A 19,550-nucleotide genomic window follows, 5' to 3' on the forward strand; every position below is an offset into this window, starting at 1 on the left:
GAAAATTGCTTTTGTTCATACAGCAAAAGTCACCGGGGTGCAAAAAAACACCGGACCCTGACTTTGATTATAAAACTCTTGTTTTGAATGCAAGCGGGTGAATAAATTACGTGAACTATCCCTTTAATAATAAACTGTATCCACTGATAGCATTACTTACATAAGTTTTAGCACCATATTCCCCAAAAAACAAAACCCAACATTTAAATGACATAACATCATTATTCTTCAGCACTCCAGTTAAGATGCCTAAAGATCAAAATGTACACTCGTCTGGATTTACACCTGATTATAATTCTCTGCTCCATCATTAGATGAATTAATGCTGCTGTGATCAATAGAAAATGTACACATATATTTCTTCTAAATTAAATTCTGTTTATTGAATTTACCCCAGAGTCATAATTACTGTACTATGAATAAGAGGAAGAAGGAGAGACAGACAGAAAAAGGGAGCACAACTCCTGCCCTCTTAAGCAGCAAAAACGTTTTCTTTAAAGGAAACAGTAGAGCTTGGTGAAGCAGAAATGGTTTCAAATCCATTTTCTCTTTAGGACCTAATGCTAATCACTTCCTTCTATACGGAAATGGACCGATACTATTATTTTTCCTCCCAATTGTATTAGAAAAGCCCAATCACACACACACACACACACAAACACACACACTGAAGATAAACTATTCCAGAGATGTCTAATTATTCTTTAAATCGGAAAAGCCTATGAAAATAAGCCAACTCATTTCCAGCTTGGAAATCAGTCCAATAACATATCTAATCAGGCATGGCAGATCCAATGAACGCTGCTGGGGGAATGTTCCCTTTGTCTTGTGGACTTCATAAACAGTAGGAGGAGTATGGAGAAATATATTATGGTCCACAAATAAAGGTAAAGTGATTGACAAATACCAAGCATATTCCCAAAATAAAAAGAATGACATCCAGAAATAAATTAATACTTGCAAATTTTTTTTTTTTTCTACAAACACAACTTTGCCTAACATTTATATGTGAATTGCGTCCCATGCATTTGTTGATTGCTGCACGCTTGACTCACACTAATCCATAAATGGATGGACTCCACCCACCCTCTACTTAAGCCAATCAGATACCAGCCACGTGGTGCTGACCGATCGTTGCACGTTCCTGCTCCAACCAATAATGTTTTGCCTTATAATCAGTGCGGGAACAGCCACAGTACTACGGTGCCTGGGTGGTGTTGTGTTTGGTTCGCTTATTAGTTTTATTGTGGCCACGACACGTTAACTTGTGGGAACTTTATGATATGTTGTGGCCACGAGATCTTTTTACCATTGGCACGAGATGTTATGTTGAGGAAACAACATTAATTTCTTGCGTCCACAAGTGCCTGTTTTCATCTTAAACGCCACACCACAAAATATTAGGCACATTTTTGCTTTCGACAGCTATTTGTAAGGTGTATTATTATTACTTGTATGATTGAGTCAGAAGATATTATTTTATCTAAATTCTATGTATCTTGCATTTCAACTTTTTTGTCATTAAAAGGAGTATTTGAACATATTCTCAGCACATTTGTGGATTATATTCATTTTCATTTTGCGAAAAAAAGGCAAAATTGGATTTTTATTTTTTTTTGCAGTGTACAAAATCATAATATGTGACGCTCAAAGCCACAGTCATTGAAGCAAACATAACACCAATGTCAAAGCTAACACTAATAGACTATTTATTTATGTATACTGTGATTAGATAGGACTAAGCATAAACAAAAGATTCAGAAATATAGTTAATGAACAGCACATTAATAACAGTGATTCGGTCTGAGTATTTTGCTCTGTGTGTAAATTCAGCTTGCGTCTGTCTAAATATAATATCTCTATTTGGTGATTCATCAGCCCTCTATGCTGAAGCTCTCCAAATGTATTTGGAAAGCTTTCGTCTGAAGGGAGGAAGGTTTGGCACGCAGCAGCAGCAAAGGAAAATGGCAGGATTTCACTCTTCATTAAGGGAGAGGAAAATGAGTTTGTCTTTCCTCGTCAGTCGAATTTGAGCAGCATGACACATTTACACTCAATATTAGCTTCTGAGACGTCCAACATTGTAATGATGGTTGGGGGAAAAAAAAGGGAAAAATAAGTTAGTGGAGTCAACAATTTGTGACAATGAAGAACAATATTCAAATAGAATCACCCATTTAAATATTTATTGAAGGGATGTCCTTGGTGTCCTTCAAGTTAATCTTTAAATCTCTGTCTGTTATCATGGAAATTAACCTCATCCCATATTCTGTAAAAACGTATTTACATGAACTTACTTTGGAAGTCATAAGAGTAAGGTTAAATCGTGATTCAGATTCAAGAGTAAAGCCAAAAAGAGTGTTATTGTGAGAATACTAAAATAAAATACAATAATTACATTTCTTCTGTGGAGGAACCTGGCTTCCGTGTTAAACTGCATTCAGTTTCATGGAAAAAAAGTAAATCTTACAGGTTCATTGGAAATAAAAAAGTGAAAATAAAATAAAGAGACTATCGGCAATGCCTTGCCTGATGCCTTCCACTGAAATGGTTTAACTGTAAACAGATTTTTTCAGTCTGTGGGAATAGAAGGAATCAACAGAGCTTAACTTGTTTTGAACCCAGCCTAGAACTTTCCCAGTAATAATGGCAATAACAATCAAAACCAAATTGGCATATATGCCACTCATACATCATTACATGAATGGGAGATTTCTACATGTGTAGACAGATGTGCCTTACTGCCTTTAATAGACGGGATTGAGCAAAACCTTTCAGCCTTAGCTTAAAGTTCCCCACCTAAAATGAGGTAATAAAAGCACGAAAAATTTGGTTTTTACTTGAATAAGGTAATTATGTGTACATGCTCATTCTAAACATTTATTTGAAACTCCAATATTATTTTAAAGTATAATAATTTGCGTGCACTGGCAGTTTCAGAGAAAGACTCCAGCTGTGGATGAATCGCATGCTTGAATATGAGACCCACTATTCCAATACTGAAGCGAAGGGGAGCCTCAGAAATACTGTGCAGGAAAATACCGGTTTCTAACAAATGCCTCCACAAGCTCAGTAGACTGTTGATATCATAGAGTGCAATTTTCCTAAGAAATCGTCTGATAAGGAAAGCATAATAGCAGTAAACACATAAAGCCGTGCAATTTGTAACTTTACATCAATGTGGCCATTCAGCATGGACTTTACTGATAAACTTCCCTTGGTCCTGCAAGGACTGCCGTCGCCGGCTTTTGAAAATTGCTGCCGCTGTTCAAGACCTTAATGAAGGTGTGGGTGGGCTGGAGGAGGGCATCTTGACAAGTGTTTAAGAGACTATTTCTGCTATGCATTTCAGCCACCCATCTCTCAAAGCAACTCCGCAATTACGGTCTCATTTGAGGGCAGTGCTAGACCTGCGTGGAGCCGCACATCAGAATCAGCGCTGAGAACTTCCCACAGGTGAAAACGCTAGCCAGCACTTTCAGGCATAAGGCAAAGGTAAACTGTCAAACGCTTTCTGCTTTCAACTGAGTTATGTAGGCTGAAAAGGACAGTTTTGGCTTGCATGTCAGCAATTATGAGACACAAACATTGATGATTTATGCGCTGCCCTCAGAAATTAAGAAATTGCCTGTAATCAGCCACCATCGTTTATTCGGCAGAGTTATGAAGATGCTGACAAATGTAGGTGGTCTCATCATTCTATCCAACAAAGTTTTTAGTTTATACATGGGGAGGCTACTGATTTAAGTTTTATTTTCTAGTTCTGGGGTCATCTAAGCCATCAGTTCATGAGAATGCTACTAACCACGTGAGGCATAAGTATATCTTTATATTGTCCTCATGTGGCTTCTGGTTCTGCATAATCAGCAGCTCATTCTGGAAGTATTTTTACCCTCAATCTACATGTTTTCTAGCACTGTAATCAGTCTTGTGAAAGAAAAAAAATCATCTGCACAAACACGCACAATTACAGATTTATCCTTTATAAAATATACAACTATGAGAACATTATTATCTCCTTCTTCCCACTCCTCCAAACCATGCAATTACAATGAAGGAGAATTAAAGCTTTTAGGCCTCGAAATGACACAAAAGTACCATGACATTATCATAAAATTCTTTCATATGACTCCACCACTATGTGTGTGTGTACAGAATATACCTGTGACATTCTCAATCCATATGATAGCTTTGTGTAAAACATTATAATATAATTTTGTTGTAATATATTAATATATACATTTTATAGACTTAAAAAAGATAATTAACAAAAAAGCTATTGGGCTATTTTTAAGTAAAACATGCAGTCAGTCTGACTTTGAATTGACTTCAGATTCAGATTCTGAATGAAATCATTCAGAAATATTATAAAGCTAATCATTATTCTGAAGCAAATTGTTCAGATCAAATCTGAGTGAAATTATTCAGACCAGTTGTGAGGCAAATCATCCAGACTGTTTTTAAATAATTTAATTCAAACCATTTCTGAGTCAAATCATTCAGACCAATTTCGAGAAATAATTTAGACAAATTGTAAATGAAATAATTGAGAATGATTTTACAAATAGGACATTACTACAAATCTCTGATAAATTATTGCTTCATATATATATGAATGATTTGTTTGAATCACAGCATTTGAATTAGAATCTTTTTGTGAACTGTCCCTTTAAACTTCCCTGATGCTTCCGCAGTGTGTCATCCCATGGCATGTTATTTGAAGTGACTGGGGCATCTATACGAATGCTGGCATGACTCTTGGAGGGACCGCATGGTCTTTGATGGACCCTCCATGGGGACCAGGTAAAAAAGCAGCCCCTCATATACTGCAAAACGGGGGCACTGATAGGCAGCCTCTGTGATACTGCTGTAAATTACAGCACTGAGGAACCACCACACACAAAAAAAGCCCTGCCACCCCTCTGTTATCCATCTCACATTTTTGATTGCTCCATGCGGGAGGGACGGGGAAGAGGGGGAGGAATAGAGGGAGGGGAGAGGAAAGGTGAGGGTTTAGACAGTTATTCTGTGAAGGACTGATGACACTTTCCAGAGGGGAGTAAAAGACAAGAAGCGATTATCACAATCGTCCCTCCTTTTCTCGGATAGACGGGCTGATTGGGGGTCTTTAGCTCATAGACCACCACTCAGTCTTTTCAGCAGAAGCTTTGTGAAGATGCTAAATGCTCTCAAAAGCTCCTACTGAGGCATTTTTCTGTCTCCTTCTCTTTTCGTCAATGGCATTTGGCTCTCGCTGAAGGATTTCTCTCTTAAAGGTCATGTGCCAGTGAATTTCCTCCCTTATTCATATTTTAGGGGAAGACTTCTCAAAACCGAACACCCAGTTATAAACAGCACTTTTTGATTGGCACAGAGGATGTTTGGCATATAGCAAACGCAGTTGGCGTGCAAATCAAGAAGAGAGTTTGAGACTCGTATGCTCAAAATTTGATTTTTGCAGAAGATTCTTTTGCATATAGCCAATAAAAAACAAGACATTAATAGTCATGACAGTGATTCTGATCCTATTGCATATTTTATTATGGTGTTCGTTCTATATCTGTGGAAGAATGTGGACAGTCATTGGAAATGAAAATACAGTATCTTTTCCTCCTAATGGGGTGAATTTATTCTTTGATTTTACTGCACAGGGCCAGTTTGTCTTTCTCTCCTTCTCCTCTGCCTCTCTGAGCTCTTCAACCCCCTGAGGTACAAACATTTATAATTAAGGTCATGTCAGAATCGTTTCAGTCACATGACACTCATATATTCCTCTTTTAATTGTGCTTCAATGAAGCAAGAGCAGGGGGTCGGATCAAAGGACTTGCTGGTTTCAGACTCCTCTTTCTGCTGTTCTTTCAATCTCTCTAATTGTTTGGACAATTTAAACGGAGACTGAGAAAGCAAACAGCAGCTGCAGTATCCCTGCTAATACTAAAGAGGCCTTCAAGCTCCCTTTCCGCACACTTTTCCCATAAAAGGCACATCGAAACACATTATACTGACAAAGACACCAATCGATACCTACTACACTTTATCTTTACATGTAATCTTCAGCTCCAGACGCATGAACTCTTTTGAAGCTGTAATTATAACACTGCTCTTCTTCAGTTTGTTCCTCTATTCCCCTGCTAATGGTGTGGAGATATTAGTAGCTTTCATGCTGAGTTCGAAAAAGAAGAAAAATCAAGAACGGCAGGATATATCGCACCAGAGGAGGATTCCCAAACATCAAGATTTCAAAGCTCGACGAGCCCTTGCTGATAAAAAAGATACACGGATACGACACACCGCCTCATCCCGCTACTTGTCTGCTGATCAAATCAGCAATACTGTTCCTCCACACCGGCTCTCTGAAATTGGAACGCACATGCGCCGCTTCGATGCAATTCTGAGTGATTTATTACCTCTTATAACTTTCATGTGAGACTTCATGAAAAGCTCAGCTGTCTTACATTTTTTATTGTTCTGACAGGATTTATCAGCGGAGGGAGACAGATCTGAGAGGGAGAAAAAGAGGGATCGATTGTGCCTGCATTTGATCCTTGTAACCTTGGTTACTGCACACAGGTGTGAGGGCAAGCATACGCATATACACTGGGGCCTATGTATGTATGTATGTGGATGTTTCCACATGTCTGGGCACTTCGACAAAGCTTTTGGTTCCTGGTTATATGCTTCTAAATGCATATAAGGATTTGGGGGGAAAAAATGGTATTTACACTACCAATCAAAAGAAGTTTTGTCTTTTCAAAGACAATTAATGTTCTTCATTGAGCAAGGATGTATTAAATTGATTAAAATTGACAGTAAAAATGTCACCAAAAATTTCTAATAAATGGTGTTCTTTTTAATCAAAGAATCTATTATTCATATAAAAATGCATAACGGTGTCCACAAAATATTAGGCAGCACAACTGTTTTTAGCATTGATTATAAAATGAAACGTTTCTTGAGCACCAAATTAGCACAGTATAATGATTTCTGAAGAATCATGTGACACTGAAGACTGGAGTAGTGATGCTGAAAATTCAGCTTTGCCATCACAAAAATAAGTTCCATTCTAAAATATATTAAAATATTTCGCAATAACAATGCATCTATTTTGCAGCTTTTTTATTAAATAAGTGCAGCGTTAATGAGCATAATGGAATTATTTCAAAAATATACATGCATTCATACCAATCCTACAATTTTGAGCATTAGTGTATACTAAATGTGTTCATAATTGGGACAGTTCACACAGTAATTAAAATGCTGCCATCATATGCTCATATGCACAGATGCACATGCATATTAGTCATTATTTATATCAAATGAGAATTTTTATCGCTAACGAAAGGGATTTTCTATGGTTTTGAATGTAAAACTTGGCCTGAATGGAACATTACAGAAAATGCCAACAACGCTTCATTAAGCTGTGAAATTTGTCTTCAGCGAAAAATTTAGATTTAACGTCGATTAGATGGTTAGATGGTTGTGTTTATTGTTTTGACAAACATGAAAATGTTGCTTGCAGCAAAGCACCAGAGCGTTAGAGAGAACACAATTCTATTTTTAAGCCAATGCATAATGAAGTTCATGCAGCAAAAAAAACACTTCAGACACATTTTAACCTGATTTTGCTTTCCTGCAGAGCTTTTAAAAGAATCCCTACCATTAATACAAAACAGTGCTCCTGCTCAACCTAAACAAATGTATTTATGCATTTTTGTTGTTGTGTCCTGAAAGCTAGACCATTGTAGATTTTGCTTTGGGAACAAAAAAGTACAAAAGACAAACTGCTTCATAACTATTCGTTCTCCATTAGCCTCTCATGGGCTGTTTCGGAGCAGGTGGTGTGAGAGAACCTTCAGTTCACCTTCATGAAACTCACTAAATTTAATCTTGAATCTCTGGCAACGTACACATTGAGCGGCCTGGCCACCTTAAAATTACCCATTACCCATCTGTGCCACCCCACCAGTATCTCCAGGGACCCTCCAGCAGCAGATGCAGTGTAAAACTTCATTGTAAAACTATAGAGAGGAAGCAAGAGAGACTTTGCCTGAAGCCTGTATTTCTAATTCAGGGACCACACTGAGGGAATCTGACTCCAGATCACCATTCCTGCGTCAAACCTTTTCAGAACAGGGACTGTATCGGTGAACCTTGGCCTCCATTTGGTGTGTACAAAGACGAGTAGCTCTTGTTAGAGAATGATCTGCCCTGTGCTCTCGACCTGCTCATGAATCAACCAGACCGAATGCATTCAGAATAGCTGCATTCATTTACTTAGTGGTCCGGAAAATTTCAGATTTTCATTGAATGATAAAATTATTTAGTGGACAAAAAAAGTGCTAGATTTCTTTACTTAGTAAAGACATTCATAGATGGGAAGACTGGAACTACTTTAGTTAATTGCACATAATTTGTCTCATGGTTTCTAAAATGGTAGTAAATTTAACTGGAAATCTGTACTGTAAAATACTATAACTGTATTTTACATACATACAGAAAACCAACCATGACTTTCGTGTCTGCATTGCATCTCGCTGGGACACTGTATAGTATTTGAGGCTCAGTGGAAATAAGTTGACTCCATTGGTCAATTTCGTTACACAGCTGATAATGGAAATGGAAGCACTAGTAAAAAATCTGATCCTCTTAGTTCGGAAGTTGCTGACATTTTAGGATTAAATCCATGGAGATTTGAATCCCATGAACTGTATAAAATACCACAACAAAATGCCACACACTCAAGTTATAGCGGTCTCCTCAAATAAAATATATGGAAATCTTTAAGGGTTAGTTCACTCCCAAAAATAAATACCTAAATGCATAACATTAAAATGTATTTTTGCCACAGAAGAATAAAAATAGCACAGGGTTGAGATGAACAACGTAAAACATGTTAATATAATGTAAATGTGACACGAAAACATTTTTCGATGAACACAGCATGACCAAATATCTACATAACAATGTAAGTGGTAGAGCAATAAAGCTGAAATTCTATGAAAAGTTGCATAAAACATCCATTATTATAGCAGGAGTACTATGCTGCGCTCTTTAACTCGAATCTGTCTCCATTTTATGTCAGCAATAAATCTGTACACACTATATCTCTATGCCTGCTGACTGACAGCCTCCACACACTGTATTGTTAGCCTCTGAGTTCTCTTGCTGACATTCTTTTTCAATAAGGCAGCACTAATACAATTTTTTGGGGGTCACTTTTTTGTGAAATCCTGCCACTGACAGGTGGGCCTATCAGCTGAAATGGCAGGGGATCTGGGCCCAATATCTTTGTCAGATGCATTGTAATTGTGAGGGGCAGTGCGGATGAACCGGCTGGTCGGGATATTGCTTTGTATTTCCCCAGAGCCCCTGTCGCCTCCTCTAGTCTTTCACTACATCTCTCCCTGATTTTGTGTGGTGGAGAGACACAGTGGGAAGGATAGAGAAAGAGAGAGAGAGAAAGAGCAAGGCACAAGTGGGAGCCTGGCTCACATACTCATTTGCTTGAGTGAGAACAAGGAATATGTAGATATCTAAAAAAAACCCAGAAAGAGAAAAGCGCAGCTGAAAAGACCAGCTTAACAGAAAAGCCATGCTGTTTAGCAGAAAAGGTTATCTAGAAAAGCTGGTCAAGAAAGTCTATATCAACCATTTATTTTCCCATTTATCTCAATCTGCCATCTTTGCTCATGACCATTCATTCCATCCAGGTTTGTTCGAATGACTGTCACTTAATTACAGAAAGAAAAAAGACCCCATGAGAACATTCACTTTTCTCCACATAAGAGCCCTTACAGCCCCAAACACTTTACTAAAGAAATACAGCTAGTTCCTCTCTTTTCCAAAATAAAAGTAAGTAAATAAATAAATAAACAAATAAAATAGGTACATGTATGAAATCTAAAATAAAATAAATGCTACATTACAGATTTTCAGATTTCCTGGGTAATCAAAGTACCAGTACAGAGGGACAAAGAGTAAAAGTAAAAGGGACAAAGACTGTCCCTACCCTTTCAAAACATACTAATATGTACAATTTAGGTACTAATATGTACCTTTAAGGTACAAATACACATCCTTTAGGGTTAAATAAGGTACAAACCTAAGGAACCACACCACGGAGTGATTTTGTACTTTTTTCCCTGAGAGTATAATCAGTTATACTAGACTGCAAAATCAAAGTTGTGCAGTAGTGCCTACACCTGTTTCTACATTCAGACTTGTGCAGTATTCATTGGACAGTGCAGACAGCTTTTTCTTAACATTGGATTTGTTAGGAAAAAAAAGAAAAAAAAGTAATGCAGTGTGAACAATCTTATACACACAAACATACATTTAGGCCCATCTGACAAAAATGTAATAACTTTTGCTCTTTATGTCACCAGAATAGAATTAAAATGAAACAATCAAGATAAAATTGAAGTGCAGACTTTAAGCCTTAATTTAAGGGCTTAACAAAAGTTTAACGGAATTACAACAATTTTTATCAGGGGCTCAAAAGGCTCAAATTGGACAAATGAATAAAAAAATAAATAAAATGTACCTTTGCAGGCAATGACTACGTTAGATCTGGAACTCAATACATCACCAAAGACTGGGTTCCCTCCTTTGTGATGCTTTTCCAGGCTTTACCTGCAGTTTACTTCAGCTGTTGTTTATCGATCTTTGAAATGCATGCTCAGTTGGGATGAAATCAGGAGACTTACTTGGTCATTGCAGAATATTACTCTTTTTACCTTCAAAAACTCATGGGTTGATTTTGCAGTATGTTTTGGTTCACTTCTGCCTTCAATCACATCATCAATAAACACTAGTAACCCAGAGCCACTGAAAGCCATGCATGTCCATGCCGTCACACAGCTTTATCGGATGATGTTGTATGCTTTGGATCACAAGCTGGTACAGGTTATCCAAAGAATGCTTTTCCAGAAGTGTTTCTTGACTTTTTTAGATGTTTTACAGAGCAACAGCTTCTACATGCAAATGCCACACTTAGAGTCAACTTTTACTATGTTTAATTGATGCAAAAATAATGAAGTAATAACCCATGCCTGTTTATTAAAATAGCTTTTCGAGTCAAATGTCTAATTACGATCCAATGAAAAAGGCGGAAGGTAAATATTAAAGAGCTGCAATTCCTTAACGTTTCCTCCAATTTTGTTGAGAATAATTAAAAGATCAGAGTGTGCACTTTAATCTCATATTCATTATATAATTGCAACTTTATCTGTAAATAATTTGGTCAGCAGCTAAAATAATAAAATTGTGCCTGTTTCAGGCTAATATATATGGACCTAACTATATGCATACAAAACAACATTTTCAAAGACTTCTGGGCCTCGTCATATGTCACACTTTTCCCACTACTGCAAATCTACACATTTGCATATTTTAATCCAAATTCTAATTTCTAGAACAACAGTGTTCACAGATAAGACGTGAGTGTTGTGTGCCTGGTTTGCAGCAGGCAGGATAATCTTGCTCTGGGTGGAGTGGCTGTACTGTAACTACCTTAATCCTTTATCTCTCCTTCTCTCTTTTTTCCTGTTCCCCTAGCCTCATTTCCTTTCTCCCTCATTTCCTTTCTTCCTCCCTTCTTCTCCAGTTAAAAGAGGCAAGCTCTCCATTAACTCTTCTCAACAAGAACTCTGGAGGAGAGTGCGGCATTAAACACAGGCCCATTTTAGGCAACAGGATTAAAAGGGAAAGAGTTCAGCAGAATGTGTGAGGGGAAAGGGTTTAGAAAGTGCTGGAATACGGTCAACACTCACATCTGGTAAAGCGAGAAAGCAGTTAAGAGTGTAAGAGTGCTTCTTAGAGATAGACGTTCTTCCAAAAAGTCTGCAAATGCTGAGAGAAGAGAGGAAACATCATGGCTGGACACACAACACTAAACCTCACTAGGTGGTTTGGATTGGTTCCCACAGCCCCATCCGTCCCTCTCAAGCTCAATGAAGGCGTTATATAGGAGTGCTCTCAAATCTCCCGCTGCTAGAAAACTGACAACACAAGTGGCTAACCAACATTGCAGGAGATGAAGACAAAGAACGGCAGTTCCTGGCTCAGTTCGTGATAAGACGTTGAAGATGACGAATGGCCCTATGCTCAGTGTTAAGAAGGTAAGCTGCAGTGAGTCCGCTCCAGCTTGGGGCCGGATCTTTTGTTGACTGTTCTCAATTTTCAAATGCAGTAAAATGGGGCAGGCTAAGTAAAAATGCATTCAGTTAATTAAGACGAAGTAGACTGCAAATCTACGTGACGTTCTGCTGGCAATGAGGGGGATGTCTTCTGCTGCAGTAACATATAGTGATTGGACATTAGGGGCGTTGTTACATTTGGATTGGATGAGTCTCTTTGATCTACCCTGACTATGTTAACGGAAGTTTCTATCAGGACAATAATTGGCTTTAAATACTTTTAAATGTCTTCATCTGTGCCATAGTGCAAGTTTATGCACAATACTTAAAAAAATAAGTGTAATGGGATATACAGCCAAACCAAAACATTACCACAGTTTATTCACCATAGCTTAAAAAATGGTAATAAAATATGACGAGAACTCAACAAATTCATCTTGATTTTTGGTCCATATTTGTATCTCTTTTAACTGGAATTTTTGCGTATATTGTGCCAATTTTTTTTTGTTTTGCTATCCTCACTAACAAAAATAAACCATAGAGAACTATGGAAAATTATATCTGGTGTCTCAATTTTTGGTTTGACTGTATGTATTTGTATAATGGGAAGCAAGTCTTTATGGGTTTTTTTGAGAATTTAATTTATGCCAAAAAATGAGTGACCCAAAACCTGAATAGTAGTGGTAATACATAGTCACACTTTATTTTGAGGACCACTTCTCGCAATTAACAAACCATTAACTATGACTTTTACCTCAATAAACCAAAATTTTCTGCTTATTAATAATTAGCAAGGTAGTTGTTAAGTGTAGGTTTTGGGTAGGATTATGGATGTACAATATGATCGTGCAGAATTTGTGTCTTTATAATGACAGCCAATATATTAATAATAGTCACGCTAATAAGAAACTAGTTAACAGTGGGAATTAATCCCTATACCAAAACGTTACCTATATGTAAACATCTACACACTCACTCCATGATTGTTTAAAAGCTAGTCAGATCCGGTGACATTTTTTGAATGAGTGCAATAAACAGGTCCAGGAATCTGTGGACTCTTTCATGGTGATTTCATGGTAAAATGTGGTAACAGCATTGAATGTAGTACACTCCCACTGGTAGCTTAGAGCATAATCAAATTACCCAAAATATCTAATAAACAAACAGTGGGGATGTACAGGGCTTTGTCAATGGTGGCAGTACCAAGGCTGCAAACATTTTTTTGCTTGGGTTTTCAATGTGCAGATTTCACGCGGCCAATGAGCTCGGCATTCTGTGTATATACGAGGATGGAAGACTTTTTTATAAGCCTTTCATATCTATGCAGTACACACACAATGCGGCATGAGGTGCAGACAGAAACTCAGAAATGAACAGAGAGGAAGAATGAAAAGTGACAAAGAGAGAATAAGAATCATATTACAGTGACGGCAGCAGGGATCTTATCAGAGATCATGAGCTGATGAGAGCAACACTCATGTTAGAGAACCCTTATCACTTTAGAGGAGAGAGGGGGCAGCGTGGAGGATGGGGAAAGGAAGAGAGAGAAGAAAAGGATAAAAAGAAGAAAGATAGAGAAAAAAAAAGACCTGTGACGTGTCTCTTTGTGCGGGCCAGACACTACAAACATATAGCCTGCACCGATCAGTGAACCTCGGCTCAAGAATTGTGTATTTTTACCCCAGTGTTAACAAACTTTAATAGGATGAGATAGCACAAACTAAACAGGGATACATATATATTTTATAAAGCCTGTTTATATTCTATTTCAGGCAAGGTAAAGAATAATTTGCACCTGCTTTCCTAATGGAGCCCTGCTGTTATTAATATTCATGGGAGCTTAAAATGAGGTGTGTTTTATATTGTAACGGAAAGCCAGAGTTTGGTTGAATAGGCCCGAAGCTGCAGCACGAACATCTCAGAAGCTGCGGTCTCAAAAGAAGGGAGGACGTATTATGCATTTGCTTTACAACCAGACAGCTTTGTTATGAATCGCTGCCCTGAGTGTGACAAATTACTATAAAAGGGACTATCACAATAAACCAGAAAGTGAGGAACACTCCAAATTGAAGTGTGTGACACACACACGCTCGCCCGGCATTCACGCACGCTATGTAATTATGTGAAAGAAGGGTGTAAATAAAACAGACTGGGCTTTTATCGCTGCTCTCTGTAATTGATTTGCTAGATGTGCTTTGTTGCTAATGGCCAGAGGATACATCTCTGACCTGTACTGAAAAGAAACGGGGAGGGCAGCTAGGCACGACGGGGGTGGTTTGATTTGATTTGTCGGGGTGCTGAAATGCTTGGCGCGGCTTGCCTTAATCACATGGCTTAATTAAAAACCGGCAGCGTGCGGGGTTGGACGGGTGACTCCCTCACCGCATGCAAATACCGTCGTTGCCACCTGTCCAGACCACATCATTAAAGAAAAAAAAAAAAAACCCACCGACTACCACTGGTGGCCATAATTAAGCGCAAAATTGGGCTAATAATGAATGTGTCACGGGTGAGCATGCTATCTGATATTATAATAAGGTAGACTTTGTAAAATCAGGAAGGTTGTGGAAAGAGATGATGAACATTTATGTCTCCTGCGAGCTGCCAGAAGCACCAGAAGTAGGGATTTGGCACTTGGAGAGACTTTGGAAATGCAGTTTGATTTGGTTTTAATTTAGAATCACACTAGTCTAGGCATAAATCATAACTTTAATTCATCCAAACCCCAATAAACGCGCTTCCGTTGTAGAGTTCCAGTGTTTCCTCAACCTCCTTCCAGGATTAGTTTGCATAAAGCAGGTGCACACCATTGAAAAGAAGCAAACATCTACACTCAGCATGCAGAGAGGAAGTTGTAACAGAGACAGCCAGAGACATAAATCGTAAAGACGTCCAAATCTTTGTACGGCACGCAATGTGCAAACAGAGAATATTAAATTAAGACTCTGAGCACAGAGGTTGTTTATATGCATCAAATAAGCCTGACGTCAAACTGTAAATAACACACCATTACTTATGTTATGACCAGCACCTAAGCCATGTCTTTTTTTTTTTTTTTTTTTAAACAATACAATACTTTTCTGCCAAGAGCTGCTAGATACACTGCCGTCTGCAATAAATTAAGCAGTAAATTTGAGATAACCTTCTTATTGTGTTCGATTTCACAGCAACAGATCTGGGGGCAGCTGTACACTGTGTTCTCTAGGCACACGGCAATATAGTCTTTCAGGAACACGACTATTTAAAAACTCAGATTAACTGGGGTTATATTCACAGAGTCAGTATTTGGGACTATTTCTTACATACAATTCCTAATATGTCCTTTTTGGACGTGACCGTCCACCTCAAGATCTGCTCTAAATACTACAAAAAAAAAAATGACACTCCATATCATATAACGCGTGCCTATGCTGAGAAACAGTCAAAACAACTGGGGTAATATATTTGCTGCAACTGGGGGCGGGATAATGATCCATCCATCACGGTTTTATTGGAACACCATTGGCTAAAAAGAAGCACCATCTGTGTTCCTCCGTCTGGCCTCTGTCAGAACAGGTGACGGCAGCATCGCTCCTTCTGGTTCTCATCATCTAGCTCTCAGCAAAAATGTAACATCTCTACGCTAACAGGGCCCGTAAAATATGAGCATCTCTTGCCAAGGTGAGCCCACGCTCGTTTTGGACAGATCACTCAACGTGGAAACATCTGAGGTGGAAAGAGGATGCACGGCACTTGTTTCTTCTGTGCTGACAGCCGGCCGGTTATGACTGGTTTTTCGTTATCAGGAAAGCTATCAGGATGAGAGGGAGGTGAGCAATTAAGATGGGTAATTACATAAGTGGATGACAACAAAAAGGAGTGAGAGGAAGAATGTAGAGAGTGTGCACTGCATAAAAATATTTTTTTAACTTGTACTTGTACTTTGTACTGTATTTTCTTTAGCTACAAATGAGTTAAGAACATACTGCAAGATACGTTATTTCAAAACAAGATTACAACATTTTACTACTTAAGTGAATATATAGAATTCTAGAACAATAGACTGAATAATAGCATGACAGATAGAAGATTGAACAAAAAATGCAATACAATAGATAGACTGATAGAAGGATAAATACAATAATAAAATGACAGACAGACAGATAGATAGATAGAAACAGATGACAGATGTGTTGGATTTTTTTATTGGAAATATTCAACTCAAAAAGAGTGCATGATGACAGAATTATTATATTTTTTTATTGGCTGGGCTATCCCTTAAAGATGGCAAGAAGACAGAGAGACACATTTAACTCTGTGTATCAAAGGCCTGCTGAAGATCAATCAAGCAGAATAGCAAAAAGGCCTTTCAATGAAGTGGCTTTAATCTCTTCACAATGTTTCCATCAAACTGAAAGTAAGTGTCATAAAGGGGCCCAGGGGCTTAATAACTACCCCTGTGAAAAGTGTAAATCTTTAATAGGGGGCAAACTAAGCCTGCAGCTACTCTGAAACATACACTCACACATACTTGCACACAGATATATAGATGGGGCACAAACAGCTTGACATTCTCACACAAGGAACTACAGAGCAGTGCATCAGCTACTTACAAATAAGTCTCATTGGTACCCACCCTTCAGGCAGTCCTTGTCTGTAAATATTTATAAACCGATTTATATCAAGGCTCAAACTGATTTAAGCCAATTTGCTCTCCATGAGTCAGTGAGATTCTGATATACTGTGAGCTGATGCAAGAGCAAACTCACAACAATTAGATCACAGCTGCGACATTATTCACAGAGAGGTAGTAGAGGAAAGGAAACAGGAACTGAATGAATGAAATAAAAATCCCAGCCACATTTCTAGAATGTTGTAAGTGGTTGCCAAGTTGTTGCTATATGGTTTCTAGGGACGTGGGCCATGGAATCTCATATTTCTGTCATTATTTATTCTCATGTGCAAACCCAAAAGACTTGGCTTTTTCTTTGAAACACAAACAGAGAAATTCTGAAGACCGCAATGGTTGCACTTCTCCATGCAATTATAATGACTAGTCTAAAGCTTTCAAGCTTCAAAAAAGAAAAGAAAAGAGATTTGGTTCCAAACCTGTAGTAAGATTTTTTTTTTTTTGCTTCTGTCGAACTTAAAAGATATTTTTAAGTCTCTTGTCCACATTCACTTCCATACATCAGTAGATAAAGTCAATGGGGACCAGCAACCGTTTGCTTACTCACATTCTTAAAAAAAAAAAAAAAAAAAAAAAGTTAATAAAAACTCATACAGGTTTGGGCAGCTTGAGGGTGAGTAAATGAACTATCCCTTTAATATCTGAACCAGAAAGATATGGCTTAAATGACAGAATTTTTCTTGTTTTAATTTTTCCTTTCTAAAAATGTCATAGTTTTAAAAGTTTTAAAAAAGTAAATCTAAAGAGTAGTCAAAATAGAATACCTAGATTACGTCGATACAGTTACATCTACAGTTCTCATTGCGTAATCTGTAATCAGCAACAGACTACAATTTCAATCCAGATCTGCCTACAGTCATCTCTTATGCGCATGGCTTGTTTCTTACAACAAATTAACACTTTTAATTAAAAGGAAGAAAAGTGCAAACTTCATTTATTTCATACAGTCCGTTTTCCCTGAGCAGAAGACTGTAGACAATAATCACTTCTCATCATGCTCACCCAGAGAGGGAGGAAAGGGACATTTTGGCAGGCAATTAAATGTGTAATGGCAGCAATTACAGCTAATGATGGATTGTTGATCAGTGCTGGAGAATGTAACAGCAATTCTTTAGAGAAGGAATGGATGAGGTTAGAAAAGAGAGAGGATGTGTGTGCGACGACACAGCAGGGAAAGCATGTTCAATAGTCCAGTGAAAGGCTACAATCAGACTCATTGAAAAACAAGAGGTGAAGCCCCTGGGTTGACTGAGAGGGAAAAAATTAGCACTATTTGTCCAAAAACTCTATAGACTATGCAGGGAAAATATAGCATAATTAAATACATTTATCCAGTGAACTCCAGTAGATGTTTATGTCGTCTCGAGAGGTCACTGATATTAAATGTACAGAACAGTTCCTCTGATATATTGTGCAAAGCTGAGCCTGAGTCGGTTTGAACACCTGCCTCTGAAAGCTCCGTCTTGCAGACCATCTCAACAAACCTCAGACATTAGAAAGGGTTTTGATGCGTCCTCACGGCTAATAAATATTTCTATGTTCACGGCGCAGGAAAACCACATTTTATGCATCTTATCTCTAGAAAGGCTGGTGTATTTCCACACGCAGACACACATACACAATTATAATGAAGTGAACAACGCACATCCAAAGTTAAAATTAGCCTTAAATTTTGACCTCAAGTAAAATAAGCTTGGTTTTATTTAAAGGTGTAAACAAAGCTATTGTATGGTGACTCTTTTGCCAAACACACCTTTCTTCTCACCCCAAAATAAAATCTAGGACACCGAGCCACCTTTTCTTAACAGTTCCTTCACTCTATTCTTTAGAATAAACCTCTTCAAAAGCCTATACTTTTGGGCATGTTTTAGAGCATTACTTAAAGTACATTGAGAACATATGTAAAGTAAATACAATGGTAAATATGGTAATATGATAAATATGGTAATCATTCACTACCAAAATACCATAGTTTTACCACTATATAATATGGTATAATATTCTACTGCAGTAAGTCTCAAATAAAAGAGCTCAAGGGTCAGGGTTAGAAATGGTTGAGATTGGAACCACAGAATAAAATGGACAGGTAAGAGTCTTTTTTTAAATGCATAGTAACCTGCAATCACAGCAATGTCAGACCAGCCTCGCACTCTTACTAGCTCATTCATCAAAATGGCTTTTAAAAGACCTTTTCATTTCCAACAACAATGTAGTCAAAGTGTATTTAAACATGCAAATCTGTTTTCATAAAATCATTTATTACAACAATTATTACTTCCAGTGTAACTTTCAAGATGATAATCAAGAATACAGATTCAACTATAGCTAATCTGCAAAAGTCAAGAACGGATCTCTTCTCATACTAATCGGATAGACTGTATGAGGAATTTCCCAATTCTAAATGAAACGGTTCAAACTGTTTTAACAGTCGAACTTTCAGAGTTTGGATGTTATAACTCATTTTTGCTGCTAGATGGAAAATAAATTTGAATATGCCACAAGCGGCCTGTCAGTATTGACTTTACGGTTATTAAAAATAAATATGGCTTAATGAATTACTACTGTAAGCCTTCTACCAAAGAAATGTGATTGAAATAGGTTTTATATGCTGTCCACACTGCAAGTGACGTGACATGACAAAACTAGATCGCTTGCAAAAGTGCTTTACAGTGAATGTAGCTTGTTTGTTTTAGATGTGCAACAATCCTGATCTTTCACATGCAGAGCAGAAACAGTGACACTAT

General features: G+C 37.7%; 1 protein-coding gene across 3 annotated transcripts in view; it reads right to left on the reverse strand.

Annotated features, from left to right (window-relative positions):
• Positions 1–19,550, reverse strand: part of samd12 (sterile alpha motif domain containing 12) — a 62,553-nt gene that overhangs the window by 12,799 nt on the left and 30,204 nt on the right. For 2 of the 3 annotated variants that reach the window (XM_043218203.1, XM_043218201.1), the window contains exon 5: positions 358–2,066. The exons of the other annotated variant lie outside the window; for it this stretch is intronic. In XM_043218203.1, coding sequence (XP_043074138.1) covers positions 2,020–2,066 — 47 coding nt within the window. In that variant the 3' untranslated portion in view covers positions 358–2,019. Of the gene's footprint in view, positions 1–357; positions 2,067–19,550 lie in introns of those variants that run through there. 3 annotated transcript variants of the gene reach the window in all.

This window comes from Puntigrus tetrazona, chromosome 19, assembly GCF_018831695.1.
Source record: "Puntigrus tetrazona isolate hp1 chromosome 19, ASM1883169v1, whole genome shotgun sequence".
Taxonomy (NCBI): domain Eukaryota; kingdom Metazoa; phylum Chordata; class Actinopteri; order Cypriniformes; family Cyprinidae; genus Puntigrus; species Puntigrus tetrazona.